At 40.3% G+C, this 13,659-nt stretch overlaps 1 protein-coding gene across 3 annotated transcripts in view; it reads right to left on the reverse strand.

Annotated features, from left to right (window-relative positions):
• Nucleotides 1-13,659, reverse strand: part of znf687a (zinc finger protein 687a) — a 28,713-nt gene that overhangs the window by 11,092 nt on the left and 3,962 nt on the right. For 2 of the 3 annotated variants that reach the window (XM_017469086.3, XM_017469093.3), the window contains exons 3-11: nucleotides 13,449-13,512; nucleotides 12,764-12,848; nucleotides 12,438-12,622; nucleotides 10,523-10,714; nucleotides 10,264-10,426; nucleotides 5,938-6,168; nucleotides 5,672-5,784; nucleotides 5,442-5,544; nucleotides 1,906-3,964 (exon numbers count right to left, since the gene is read on the reverse strand). In XM_017469086.3, the coding sequence (XP_017324575.1) occupies nucleotides 3,431-3,964; nucleotides 5,442-5,544; nucleotides 5,672-5,784; nucleotides 5,938-6,168; nucleotides 10,264-10,426; nucleotides 10,523-10,714; nucleotides 12,438-12,622; nucleotides 12,764-12,848; nucleotides 13,449-13,512 (1,670 nt within the window). In that variant the 3' untranslated portion in view covers nucleotides 1,906-3,430. Of the gene's footprint in view, nucleotides 1-1,905; nucleotides 3,965-5,441; nucleotides 5,545-5,671; nucleotides 5,785-5,937; nucleotides 6,169-10,263; nucleotides 10,427-10,522; nucleotides 10,715-12,437; nucleotides 12,623-12,763; nucleotides 12,849-13,448; nucleotides 13,513-13,659 lie in introns of those variants that run through there. The other variant, XM_017469101.3, reaches the window with a different exon arrangement.

The following is a 13,659-nucleotide window of genomic DNA, read 5'->3' on the forward strand; positions in this document are numbered from 1 at the left end:
GTGAAAAGTTCAAGGTCAAGTTCAGAGGGCTGGGAACACAAGAAAGGCAGAAATGGAAATTATTTTGACTCACTTTTCACCTTTCTGGGGGGAAAAAAAAAAAGAAATAAATATCAGACTGGTCTTTAAATCATCTCCATTTTGTTTATAGCTTACAGCTATGCGTGAACAGACCGTCCCGTCCTCCGTTTACACAGTGCCGATTCTTCTGTTATAATCGAATGAGTTTTATTAGTCTTAACTTATAGGGTTGTGTTAGCTCACTTTCTTTATATATGATATTCTTTAATTAGTGCCAATAATATAATCTTCTCGATCGTACATTCTTAGTCGCTGAACTAACGAACGGTCATGAGGACGTGTTCTGACAGAGACTCCAAAGTACATCCGTGAGTCGCTCAGTAGTCCATCAAATTATACGATTTGAAGTCGAGGTTTACATTAGGTGGTGTTCTTATGCGTAAATTTACACGCGCTCGGAAGCACGAGTAGGATACGTGTGTTTTTCTGAAATTACAGGAGTTTTGTGAATACCGAACTGCTTTTGTAAATGCTCCTTCACACATTTAACAAAGAAATCTGTTCATATCCAGCTTGATAAATGAGGCCCAGTGGATGAAATTTCCTGTCTACAGCACTTCAAGCAGCCCAAAAAGAACCCATTTAACAACAGCTTAGTTAATGGTGTTAACACGATGACGAGAGCATCACAGAGGGAGTATTTGGTATAAGCCCAGCCCTATTTAAAAAAATAAATAAATAAAAAATATGGGGGGGAAAAAGAAGAAAAGAAGAGAAAAAAAAAACAAAAACATGTACTTTCATCAGTCTTTAACCTTACATTTCTCTCACACGCACACAACTACATTGTAAAGCCGCTTCTTGATTCAGACAGCACTGCATCCCAGAGTAATTCGTCTATGGCTTCAACATATAAAATTAGTAAATGCGCATTAGTAAAGTCTATAAGAATTGTCTTGGCGAGACAAAAAGGCAACCATTTGAAAAGCTCGTAGTGAAGCCCACTAGGATGATTAAATATCTTTTAATATTAAAGCCTCTAGACGGACATAATGACGACTAAAAACAGAATCGGGAATTAAGGTGTAACTCGTTAGGATTACATAAACTGTGACATACGCTCAAGTTATACAGGGTTTTTTTTCCCCTATTGAAATATCGTAATAACGTTAAAATACACAATGCATCTGTAAATATTAATAGGTAAGGCTCAGGTGAGTGCACGGGGCTAGGGGCTAAACTAAAAGAACTAAAAGTCAAGTTTAGTTCAGTCTCGAACCTGCACAGGAAATGAGCCTGGATCAGGCCCGGTAAAATTTGAGGTAAGCCTCTGATTTGCCATATAGCCTGAATCCCCTCGAACATCAAGAACGTCTCCATCCAACAAATCAAGTGCTGAATAAAGTACTGTTGGAAAGCTACGTACAGTGCCTGGCGTAGGTATTCAGTCCTGTCGAACCGTTCTACATTCTGTAGTGTTACAACCTGGAACTGAAATGGACCTACTAAGGGATATATGTAACAAATTTACACATTGTAGCCCGTAATACTGAAGTATAGCTTGCAAAAGAATTTACTGCTTAATTATCTACCCTACTTGCTGTATCACAATTAGCTGAACCGAGTCCGCCTGCATGCGATTAAAGTGTCATGTGATCTTAATATAATTCCGCTGTTCCTAGAAGACTCCAGCTTCCTGGAGGAGTTTGTTAGAGAACATACCTAAACAAACACCATCATGAAGATCAATGATCTATCAAACCAAAGCCAGGACAAAGTTCTGAAAAAGTATGAACCAGGGTTTGGTTATAAATTATTATATATATATATATATATATATATATATATATATATATATATATATATATATATATATATATATATATATATATATATATATATATATATATATATATATATATGGTCTCCTCTGAAAGTATTGGAAATGGAAAGCCAATTCTTTTGTTTTTTTCTACATACCGTCGTCGTTTTGGTAACGCCCAATGTTTGTGTAATGGCTGTGATTGATTTTCCTTCTTTTCTCAGCTTCAGAATTGCTTACTTTTCTCCCCAGCTAGACAGCTCTCTGGTTTTCATGTTGGTTTATCCTTTTTAACAAACAAACGCAGTCAGAACAGGTGAAAGCTAGGGCTCAAACCAAGAGTGGATGTTCAGAGCTATTAACTGCTTAAATAATCTACCAGGCCACACCTGGACAAAAAGATACACCTGTCGGTCAGTCGCCCGTTCCAATATTTATGGTCACTTGAAAAATAAGTGGGTTCAAACAAAAAGTGCCAGGCTCAAAGTTATTTAACACATCTAGGCAAAAACAAAAGAGCTGACCTTGCCGTTCCAATACTTTTACAGAGGACTGTATACAGAGAGGTCCAAAAGTCTGAGGCCACATTGAAAATCTGTGGATGTTTTTTTAATGGACATAAGGTGGTTTTAGAATTTTTAAATATTTAAAAACAAAGAAACTAAAAATGTTCAGTATCTTGAACATATAATATTCAGGATGCTGCACCATTTCTAAGTCCCTATTTAAATGGAAGCAAATTAGTGATATTGACCATGTTGAGTCAAATTTTCCTCATGTCTAATCTCTTCTACTGAAGCATGTGTTCGGACGACACTCTGATGGATTTGATCTCAAATGGATCAAATGCTTTTGCACAAATTTGTGGAGTTCATGTCAGCTCAAGTGCACGTGGTCATTAAAGCAAAAAAAAAAAAGGGGGACGTACCAAATACTACGAAAGTCTGAAATTCAAAGCCAATATTTCAAAGATTCTACTAATGCAAGTTGTTTTATTAAATTAGAAACTAATGTAAAATAGACGTATTTTCACTAGGGGTCTCAGACAGCTGGACCCCGCTGTATGTGAGACACAAAACCTTAATGCATTAATGGTGCGCTGTGGGATGCTTATTAAAAATGGAAGGAATGTCAGTGACTGGATAAGGAGGGAATTGATCAGAGAAGCAACCAAGAGGTAAAGGGATCCTCTCAACATGATGCTACCATCATCATGCGTCACTGTCAGGATGGGGTTCTCGGGTTGCTCAGCAGTGTCGAGTTTCCACCAAACCCAGCACTTTGTGCCGAGCCAGAAAAAAAAACTTTTTTCCTTCCATCAAACTAGAGAGCCTTTTCCCACATGTATTCTAACATTTATAATACATAATCCCGATGAAGCCCAATTGATTTCTAGGTTGTAACACTACAAACTGTGGAAATGTTCAAGGAGCGTTAATACATATGCATTCCACATTGTGAATGTGGATGCAGAGTGATTAAGGCACGTAAGATGAGTGTATAGATTAAACACAGCACAGCGAGACTTCACATTTTGAACTGGCGCTTCTTTCGGCATTATCGGCTTTATTTACTACTTCCCCTTTCTCAGGCCGGCTTCTCAGCTTTGTAGGCGTTGATGAAAGCCATTCCATGACTGCGGAAATGTGTGTTAAGGTCAGCAGCTTTGCTAAAGTGCCGTCTACACACTTTGCAGCTAAGCCTGCCGTCCCCTTCCTCTGCCGGAGTCGGTGACCCCGGAGACTCCGCCCCTTCCGCAGCATCATGGTTCGTATTCTCGCGCTGCTCGTCGCCATCTCGTACCCGATGACTGATGAAGCGATGGCGGGCAAGGGAGGAGGCCGACGTAAAGCATGCCCCACACTGCTGACATTGCACACCCTTGCCCCCTTCGCCACGGTGACTCTGGATATGGTGCAAAAACTCCTCCTTGTCTTCAGAAACGAAGCCGCATGGCATGCAACGGAAACCCTCAGTGTCCTGCTCCTGAGCAGATCCTCCTCTCCTGTTTCGAACAAAGCTGAAATGATCCGTGTTATTATTTTCTTCTGGAGTCGCCGTGGTGAGGGCTCCATCTTGCTCGGAGGAGCTATCAGCTGGGTCAGTGAAGCGTGAACTCACCTGGAACCAGTGCAGAAACCCACACAGAGGCCAGATTTTACGGTCCATGTGAAAGCACACGCTGTTTTATTCCTTGAACGTCTCGACTTGTATTGCTACGCTTCGGATATGTTCACAAATAGAATGTGTAAAAGTGACTCGCAAAACTGTCACGCTGTTACTAAATTGGTGGAGAATAAATGACTTTAAACTGACATTTCGCAGAGTGTAGAGCTGGCACTATCAATTACTTTGATAATCAATCGAAGAGTTGACCACTTCCTTCGATTAATAAACGAGTAGTCGATATCACATGGTACGTAACTGCTATATAAATATACTTCATTTTATCCGAAAAGTCTGACTTTTTAAATAAATCGATTGTTATATATCTCCACACACACACACACAGATTCCTTGTCTCGGTTTAAAATAACTATTACATTTTTAAATAATTTGACGGATTTGTCCTAACTTTTAAGTTAAAATCATGCATTAATGAAAACTGAACGTAGGATTTAATGTTGCGATGTTAGAAAAACTTTTTAGTAGTAGTTTCATCATAAGAATGTGTACTTGTTATTGTCAGAGGTGATGGGAGTATCAAAAACAGGTCCTCAACTAAAAGCAGCATTAGTCATAGTAAAAAAATATATATATATATATATTTCTCATCCGAATATTTACTGGAGCTAGAATAAGAAAGCAAAAGTAGCTGTTGTTACACAGGAAGCATCACATAAAACAGACTGAATGTAAACAAATGCATCTGATTTAAACTTGTTTACCAAGATGATGATATCCTGAGTGACATTTTCTGCTTGCTGTGACCTGCATGTAGCGTCATCATTGCACAAAAGGTGTCACATTCAAACTTTAGCAGTCCCTTAAAAGTAGTTCAAAGCTGGTTAACTGAACGTTATTATATATTCGCACAAACGCAGCACTCCGATTATCATTTCAATCAAAACAATAAAATGTTTCCCTTTTGATTTATTCACCCTCTGTTATCTTCCGTCCTCTACACTCCGGCATTTATAAACACACGCCGACATTAAACATGCTGTACGACGGTAAAAGTTCATTTCTCTTTAGTAATACACCGAGTCTCTTCTTGCTTGGACCAAGCCTAGCACCTTGCTTTCTGCTCTTCCTTCCAGTTTGTTGGAAATGCTACGTGTTATTGTTATTATTACGCCACCTGTATTTGATTCCTTAAAATTTGCATCGAGGATCTTTTACAGTCGAGTAGGCGATTGTGAGCGAGTATTCGTGACGGACTGGCCGAGTGTATTTTTTGTATCCCATAACAACGGAGAAGTAAAACGAAATGAAAGATGACTGATTCATGAGTTCGACTTCTAAACTATTACTGTTAGGCTCTTCGAAATGATCTTTTTGACGTCACCACAAAATAAAGATCATGTGCTTTTTGCAAATGTTCTGGTGCAATAAGTGAGCATCGTGTGTGTGTGTGTGTGTGTGTCTAAACTCTAACCTGTCTTTGACTGTTTGCTGCTCTTTGTCCTCCATGATGAATCTGCATATGTTTTTCTAGGACCAGCTTACTGCTAAAACTCTTTTTGCTCCCAGTGCATAACCTAAGGCCACAAACACACACAGTAAAGCTCAAAGATAATAAACAAATGATCTAAACGATCACTGTGTATTTGAATTCCATGAGCTGCTTTATCCTGATTATACACAGTCTTGGCGTCTTGTACTCACTGGCAGTACAGAGACCTCTTGATGCCTTTGTGTTTGACCCGGAAGTGGCGTCTCAAACTTGATGAGGAAGAGAAGGAACCTTCACACAGGGTGCACGGGAACCGCTTCAGCTCCTGAAGATCACAACATTCAACACACAACAAGTAGGTAGGTCACCTTGTCCTGACAACTGTGCGCATTCTCTCGTAAGTTGTATGACATCACACACAATCACACCATCACATTGATCTGCCTGAATCTGTCTGAATTTCAAAGAGGCCACTGACCTTTTTATGCTGTTTGGCCATGTGGGTGATGTAACTCTCTTTGTCTGTGTAGCTCGTCTGACACTCCGAGCAGCTCCAGCTCTGGAGGTTGAGAGAAGCAGAGCTCTCTTTTCCTCCTGGATATCCTGCTCCATCCTCATCTTCTTCTTTTCTCCACTCCTCCCCGTCTGAGCTCTCCATCTTCACCGAGCCCTTCGGAGTCAGATGAGCTGCTGACTTCCTGTGTGAAGCCTGAACACAAGTTCACTCAGGTCATAATTATTATTTAACAGCACATTTCTTTTGCACATCATATGCTTCATTTATTTATTTATTTATTTTTAAATGTCCGTCATGTATATATATTGTATTCATATGGTATGATATATTTTGAAAATAGGAATCAATAGTTTATAGTTTAAAATAATAATTAGGTTAGGTTTTGAAATATCAATTAAAATGAAAATTTTATTGTTTTACCTACTTGTCATGAATTGTAGAACAGCGGTAGGGGTGTGAATCGCAAGTTTCACGATGAAACGATCTAGTATCGATTCTTTAATCCAGCGATTCGATATTTGCCGATACTTCAATGACTGACACGTTGCGATTTCGATTCAGGGACCAGCGATCGATATTAAACTGTGCGTCTATTTCACACAATCAACATTGTAACATTTCTCTTAATTCACAGAGGCAACCAAAATATATTTTGAAAAATTTACGGTTTCTCCACTAATATTGGCACCCTTGAAAATATGAGCAAAGAAGCCTGTGAGAGTTGTCTTTATTCTTTAAACTTTTGAGCTCATGGATATCAAACAATTGCAAACACAACAAAAAAAGAATTTGATAAATATAGGTGGTGTGCATCAATTATTGGCACCCTCTTAGTCAATACTTAAATACTACCTCCCTTTGCCAAGATAACAGCTCTGAGTCTTCTCCTATAACGCCTGATGAGGTTGGAGAATACATGGCAAGGGATCTGAGACCGTTCCTCCATACAGAATCTCTCCAGATCTGCTCATATTTACCAAGGGTGCCAATATTAGTGAAGGGCACCTGTTGAGCTTTTTTCCACTATGATGTACTTCGTATTTCAGTGCAAATAAGGGCCCGTGATGAACTTAAACTGCGACGGACGTCACGTCCGGGACGTGGCTAGAATTAGTGTGTCCTAAATAAAGGTCCATCTCGGGGCCAGAGTGGGACCCATTTTCAGCCCTGGTGTCTAATGCCCAGGACCAGCCCATTTTTTTCCCATGGTGGAAGAACTTGGATAAATGAAGTGACAGTTCTCTCCGGTACAGGGAGAAAGCGGGCGAGTGGTACCATCTACCGGCCTAATTTATGAGCGGCCCACCGGGAATTCTCCTGATTCTCCCAATTAGCTAATCCGGCTGTGCTCCATCTTAATAATTTTTTTAATTGTCGATACGATGGATCGTTGGTTATTTGATCGATACATCAATCCATATCGATGTATCGTTACACCCCTAAAGAACAGGACCCTACAGTATATTCCAGTGTCTACTTCAGTGTTTCCAATCCTGGGGTCTCATTTATCAAAGCATGTGTAAAGCAAGTTCTAATTTTACACACATTTACACACACAAATGCTCCAAAATCACCATCTATCCATCCATCCCCAACCGATTATCCGTTATCGGGTCGCGGGGGCAGCAGCTCCAGCAGGGGGCCCCAAATTTCACTTTCCCGAGCCACATTAACCAGCGCTGACAGGGGGGGAACCCGAGGCGTTCCCAGGCCAGTGTGGAGATATAATCTCTACACCTAGTCCTGGGTCTTCCCCGAGGTCTCCTCCCAGCTGGACGTGCCTGGAACACCTCCCTAGGGAGTCGCCTAGGGGGCATTCTTACCAGGTGCCCGAGCCACCTCAACTGGCTCCTTTCAACGCAAAGGAGCAACGGCTCAGAGTTCCTCTCGGATAGCCGAGCTTCTCACCCCATCTCTAAGGGAGAAGCCAGCCACCCTCCTGGAGAGCTTCTCCCTCCAAAATCACCATATATGGTAAACAACATATGGTAAAATACAAAAAAAAAAATTGCTACAGACATTTGGAAAACATGCAATGGCGATTGAATATTGTTCTCTTTTGCTGTAATGTATCACAGCATGTGCTCTATGAATTATTTAGTCATAGTTGGTTGTGCAATGCCAGACCTCCTTCCACTTTCTGACTGAAATGAGCCTGCGGCTAAAAGCCCTAGCATAGAAAGGAGTGTGGAGAGGGACGCTAACACTGCCTTTTGTTGGCCTCTCAAAAAGTAGGGCGAGTTACTGGCAGAAATCAATTAACATTGCACTGAGCATACAAGATCGATTGATGAGCCACTCAAATCATCGCTCTCAGCAAAGAGGTTAAAAGCTTAAACACAAAAGCTGCATTGAGCCAAATTTAAAAGTAAGGCATAATCTGAATCAATTCTTAGATGTGAATTCTATGCATTTCACTTCACAGTTCATCGGTCTCGCCTTTCTACACCTTGCTGCGAGCACCACTCGGCAATTATTGTCAATCGCGCCGACATTAGTAAGTTGGATTGGCGCACCACATTATAGCATACTTACGGTCATGAGGAGTTCTACATATAAGCACAAGAACAATGTTCCGTGCATAAAAACCATGTATATACGTACACATACACGGTTTACACACAAACTTTGTACAACCCCAATTCCGGAAAAGTTGGGACAGTATGGAAAATGCCAATAAAAACAAAGAGGAGTGATTCGTAAATGTACTTTGACTTGTATTTAAACAAAAAAAAAAAACGTATAAAGACCAGGTATTTGATGTTTTACTTCATCAACTGCACAGTTTTTGGAAGGCAAACGTTTTTGAAATTGATGCATGCAACACGTTCCAAAAAAAGCTGGGACAGGGGCAATTTAGGACTAATAGCGAGGTCTTGAAATAAGATGGTGATGTGAAACAGGCGAGGCAATCGTCCAATCGTAGTATATAAGGAGACTCCAAACAAGGCCTAGTCCTTCAAGAGCAACGATGGGTCGAGGCTCGCCAATCTGTCAACAGATGCGTCAGCGAATAATCCAACACTTTGAGAACAACATTCCCCAAAGACAAAATCGGTAGGATTTTGGCCATTTCACCTTCTACAGTGCACGATATAATTAAACGATTCAAGGACTCCGGTTAGATCTCAGCACATAAAGGGCTGAGTGCGTGTGATCTCCGATCCCTCAGACGTCACCGTGTTAAAAACCGTCATGAGTCTGTAACGGATTTCCTGACATGGGCTCGGGAATACTTTGGTAAACCTGTCAGTCAACACCATTCGCCGCTGCATCCACCGATGCACGTTAAGGCTTTGCTATGCAAAGCAGAAGCCAAACATCAACACTGTCCAGAAGCGGCGTCGACTTCTCTGGGCTCGGTCTCATCCGAGATAGAAAGTAGCAAAGTGGAATCGTGTTTTGTGGTCCGACGAGTCAACGTTTCAAATAGTTTTTGGACAAAACAGCCGTCGTGTTCTCCACAAAGAGGAAAAGGACCGTCCAAGCTGTTATCAGCATCAGGTCCAAAAGCCAGCTTCTGTCATGGCATATGTAACTCGCACATCTTGGAGGGAACCATTAATGCAGAAGGATATGTACACATTTTGGAGCAACATATGCTGCCATCCAGAGCAGAACAACACCAAACCACATTCTGCCTGGATTATAAGCGCATGGTTGCGTAAGCAGAGAGCTAGCATGGCCTGCCTGCAGTCCTGACCTGTCTCCGATTGGGAATGTGTGGTGCATTATGAAGTGCAAAATAAGACAACGAAGGCCCACATAGCTGCGCAGCTGAAGCAATGCATAATGGATGAATGGTGAGAAAATTCCGCTTGCTAAACTTAACCAACTGGTTGCCTTAAGTTCCCAAACACTTAATAAGTGTTATTTAAAGAAAAGGTGATGTTACACAGTGGTAAACGGTCGACTGTCCCAACATTTTTGGAGTGCGTTGCAGTCAACAGATTTGAAACGAGTGTATATTTTCAAAAATAAATGAAATTCACAAACTAAAACATTCGTTTTTTTTTCTGCATTTCCCATACTGTCCCAACTTTTTCAGAATTGGGGTCGTGTAAGCACAATTGTTAGACGAAACCCCTGGTCTTCAGATGCACATTTTAACCTTTTACCGACTTGCTACATGTCTGAAACTTCAGCTCATTAGCAGCCTGTTCTCTGATTATACAACAGGTCTGCTAGAACAGGCCAGAGTAAAACAAATTACACTGCAGGGTGCTCAGACTCCCGGACAACATTTAACACGGACGATCATTTCGGAGCATAAAACAAGAGCCGAACCTTCACATGCTCCAGGAGGGACGTCCTCTGTGTAAACAGCTTGTGGCAATCTGGACATTTAAACACGTTGACCTTCTGCGTCACTAGATGAGTGTCAAAATGGACGTTGAGCAGGGCTTTTTGGGTAAAAACGGTCCGGCACATCACACATTTATATATCTCCCTGTTAAAAAGAATTTAAAAAAAATAAGAATTACTGCTTAAATAGAAAACAGCTAGATCTCAAACACAGACAGAGATGTAAATAGGACAAACGCACTTGGACTGCTTGGCTTTCTCTGAGAGCTGAGGGTGCTGGGTGCTACTGTGAGTGTCAGCGCTGGAAGCAGATTTGAAGGCCATGGGGCACGAGGGGCATTTGTGGAAGACTTCAGAATGAGCCGTGTGCATGTGATTCTTTACCGCATTCAAACTATTCACACCTCCAAACACCAGCTGACAACAGGGACACCTGGGTAGAGAGACGGCGGAGAAAAAAAAAAGAAGTCAACAGTGATCGGATGAGGACGTCATCAGCTAAGTGATGAAGTGTGAATGGCAGTGTGCGTAAACGGATATACTTTACTTGAGTATTACTAAAAATTAAATACTTGTATTATATTATATTTCAAAAGACAAAAAACTGACTTTTTTACATTTCATAATTTTTTATTATTATTATTTAGACCTTCAATCCAATCATTTCAGTTTAGCATCCAATCAGGTTAATCAAAATAAAATAAAAAATAAACTATAAAGAACTGTGCTAATTTGCCATCTGTGATGACCTTCTCATGTTATGCAACGTAGTTAGCGCTATAGATACCCGTGTGCATCTGCATCGTGATCATCCACTAGACTGCACTATGGAAGTGTGTCATAAATTGACTAGGCAGCAAATCAAATTCAAGCTAATAGGAAATACTGATTATTTACAGGATTGTTTTACATCTGGTTAATTCATTAGTAAACTACGTAGCATTAGTCATACATATGATCAGAAAACCTAGCGTGTGAATCAAAATGGAGCAGCAACTTTCTCACTTTTAACCGAGTAGATTTTAGCCGGATACGTCCACTTATAATTGGGTAGATTTTGACATATGTATTTTCAGTTTCACAAAAAAATCGGTCAGTACTTTTTCCACTTGTTTTGTAATGTGTGTAACTTCTATTGTACACGAGTCCAAATCTATGTGCACTACCAAGACCATTTTCTTTCCCCTTTCAGCCACTATCTGTCTATAGTCGTTCAGTTCCGACTCCCTTCCGAGTCATAGTCCTTCGCTCCTTGCATGATGTTTAAATAAAGCTTCGCTATTTCCCTTGTGCTGTTCTCCTTAAAATGTGTGTTCTGCATGAAAGTCAGAGAAAAGAGAAGCTGGTGATGAACCGACTCTTTATAGCTGTTAAAACATAGGCGATTACAACATTAAACACAACTATAAACTATAACTATCTTATAGTAGTATAAGAGGAATAAAACACTTTGGGGGCGTGCTGTTAACAACCGTAAACAACAGCAACCCCGCTTCACATTGAGCCACGTCACCAACTATTGATTATTTTCCTACAACATACCCCATAGCGTTTTCTTCCTTACATGATATGCATGGCATTAGTGCTGTGGCGGTCAAAGTAAAACCAAGTTACTACGGTAAAAACAAACAATTTGCAATGTGGGGTTTGGTGTCCTACTTGGCATCGCAACAGTTAAAATAAATAAATAAATAAATAAATAAATAAAAAGGTTTTCATTTCATACATGAATTCCTAGAAAACGCTAATATTGGCACCCTTGGTAAATATGAGCAAAGAAGGCTGTGAAAAACTGTCTTTATTGTTGAACCTTTTTACAAAAATACTCTGCTCTCATGGATAGCAAACAACAGATTTATCCAAAATATACATCTTTGTAAAATATAGGTGTGCGACAATTATTGGCACCCTTCTAGTCAATACTTCGTGCTACTTCCCTTTGCCAAGATATTTACCAAGGGTGCCAATATTAGTGGAGGGCACTGTATGTATTTCCAGTTTTAAATTAATCCATTTTAAAATAATAAGCATAATTCAAATGATTAAGTAAATTGAGACAGGTGCATCCGCATCTCTCGACATTATTATTATTATTATTTTTTTTTAAACACACTGGTGTTAATGTGCAGCCGTGAGTTTGAGTTGTGTACGTGTACCTGTATCCCAGCTGGCGTGTGTAATGTAGGCAGGCTCGGCGCACGTGCGTGTTTAGACCGTGTGACTGACAGACGGTTCCGCACTCGGGGCAGACGAGAGGGTGGAGTTTCTTGTGGAGTCGCTGGTGGGCAGCAGCACTGCAGGCGTTCCATAGAGGCATTGGAGGAGAGCACTGCATACAGCACTAAAGACACACACACACACACAGAGATTAGAAAGGCTAAAACAAACACCCACTCATAAGGATACAGGGCGTGCCATGCACACATTCCTTACAGAAAAAAACGTCAACATGATCAATATGCAAGTAAATGTTATTACTCACTGTGTCTATTCCCCCCGGATCTGATTCCTGGAAGTGTGCGGCTAGTTTCTCTTTTGAGCCAAATGAATTCTTACACTCTGGGCACCTGCAAACACAAGTAGCAGATGCTACTGGGCCATTAGATACACTGGGCAAAGAAATTAAAATAACATGCACAGAAAGTGGTGCAGATTCCTGACTGCTGAAATGTACATGTTTATTTGCACACTGATGATCCCAGCTTCTTTCAAAAGGACAGGACAATCTCTATCAATTTTATTCCAGGTCCAAATGCACAATCAATTCTACAATACTAAAAAAAAAAATTAGAATGATGCTTTTACTTAGTACTACAATAATGAATGCAATGATTCAGCCAATTTAGGAACAAAATAGTTTTATTGCACTTTAAAATCAAAATCAAAACAGCCTTTTCTTTCACAATATACATTACGAACATGTGTGTCTTTACATGTATAAATATTTGGTTCGCAATAAGACTGCACAAAGTCATGTTAACTAAGTGGATCTTTTAAATTCTAGATATAAATAAAAAGTAGAAGTAAAATAAGCCAGGGCACTCTTGGGTTCGTGAGCCTGTTAAAAACAATCTGCTTGCTTTAACGAAGCTCAGTGAAAATCGCAGAGGATTCATTTATCGAGGAAGCCAAACAATTCATTCCAGGTCATTGTGCTGTGTTATTACCAATTATCACAGGAACCAGTCAAGGAAGAGGAGGCCAGCAGAGATGGAGGAGGAGTAAGCACACCTGTAAATGTGTTTAATGAAAAAAAGCAGAGGAATTAATAAGGGTGAGCAATTAATGTTTGAAAATAATAATAATAATAATTCCACAGAGAAACATTATCTCTCCTGACATTTGCCCTTTCTTATGTTTCCCCCATTTTCTCACAAG

Source organism: Ictalurus punctatus, chromosome 1 (genome assembly GCF_001660625.3).
Source record: "Ictalurus punctatus breed USDA103 chromosome 1, Coco_2.0, whole genome shotgun sequence".
NCBI lineage: Eukaryota > Metazoa > Chordata > Actinopteri > Siluriformes > Ictaluridae > Ictalurus > Ictalurus punctatus.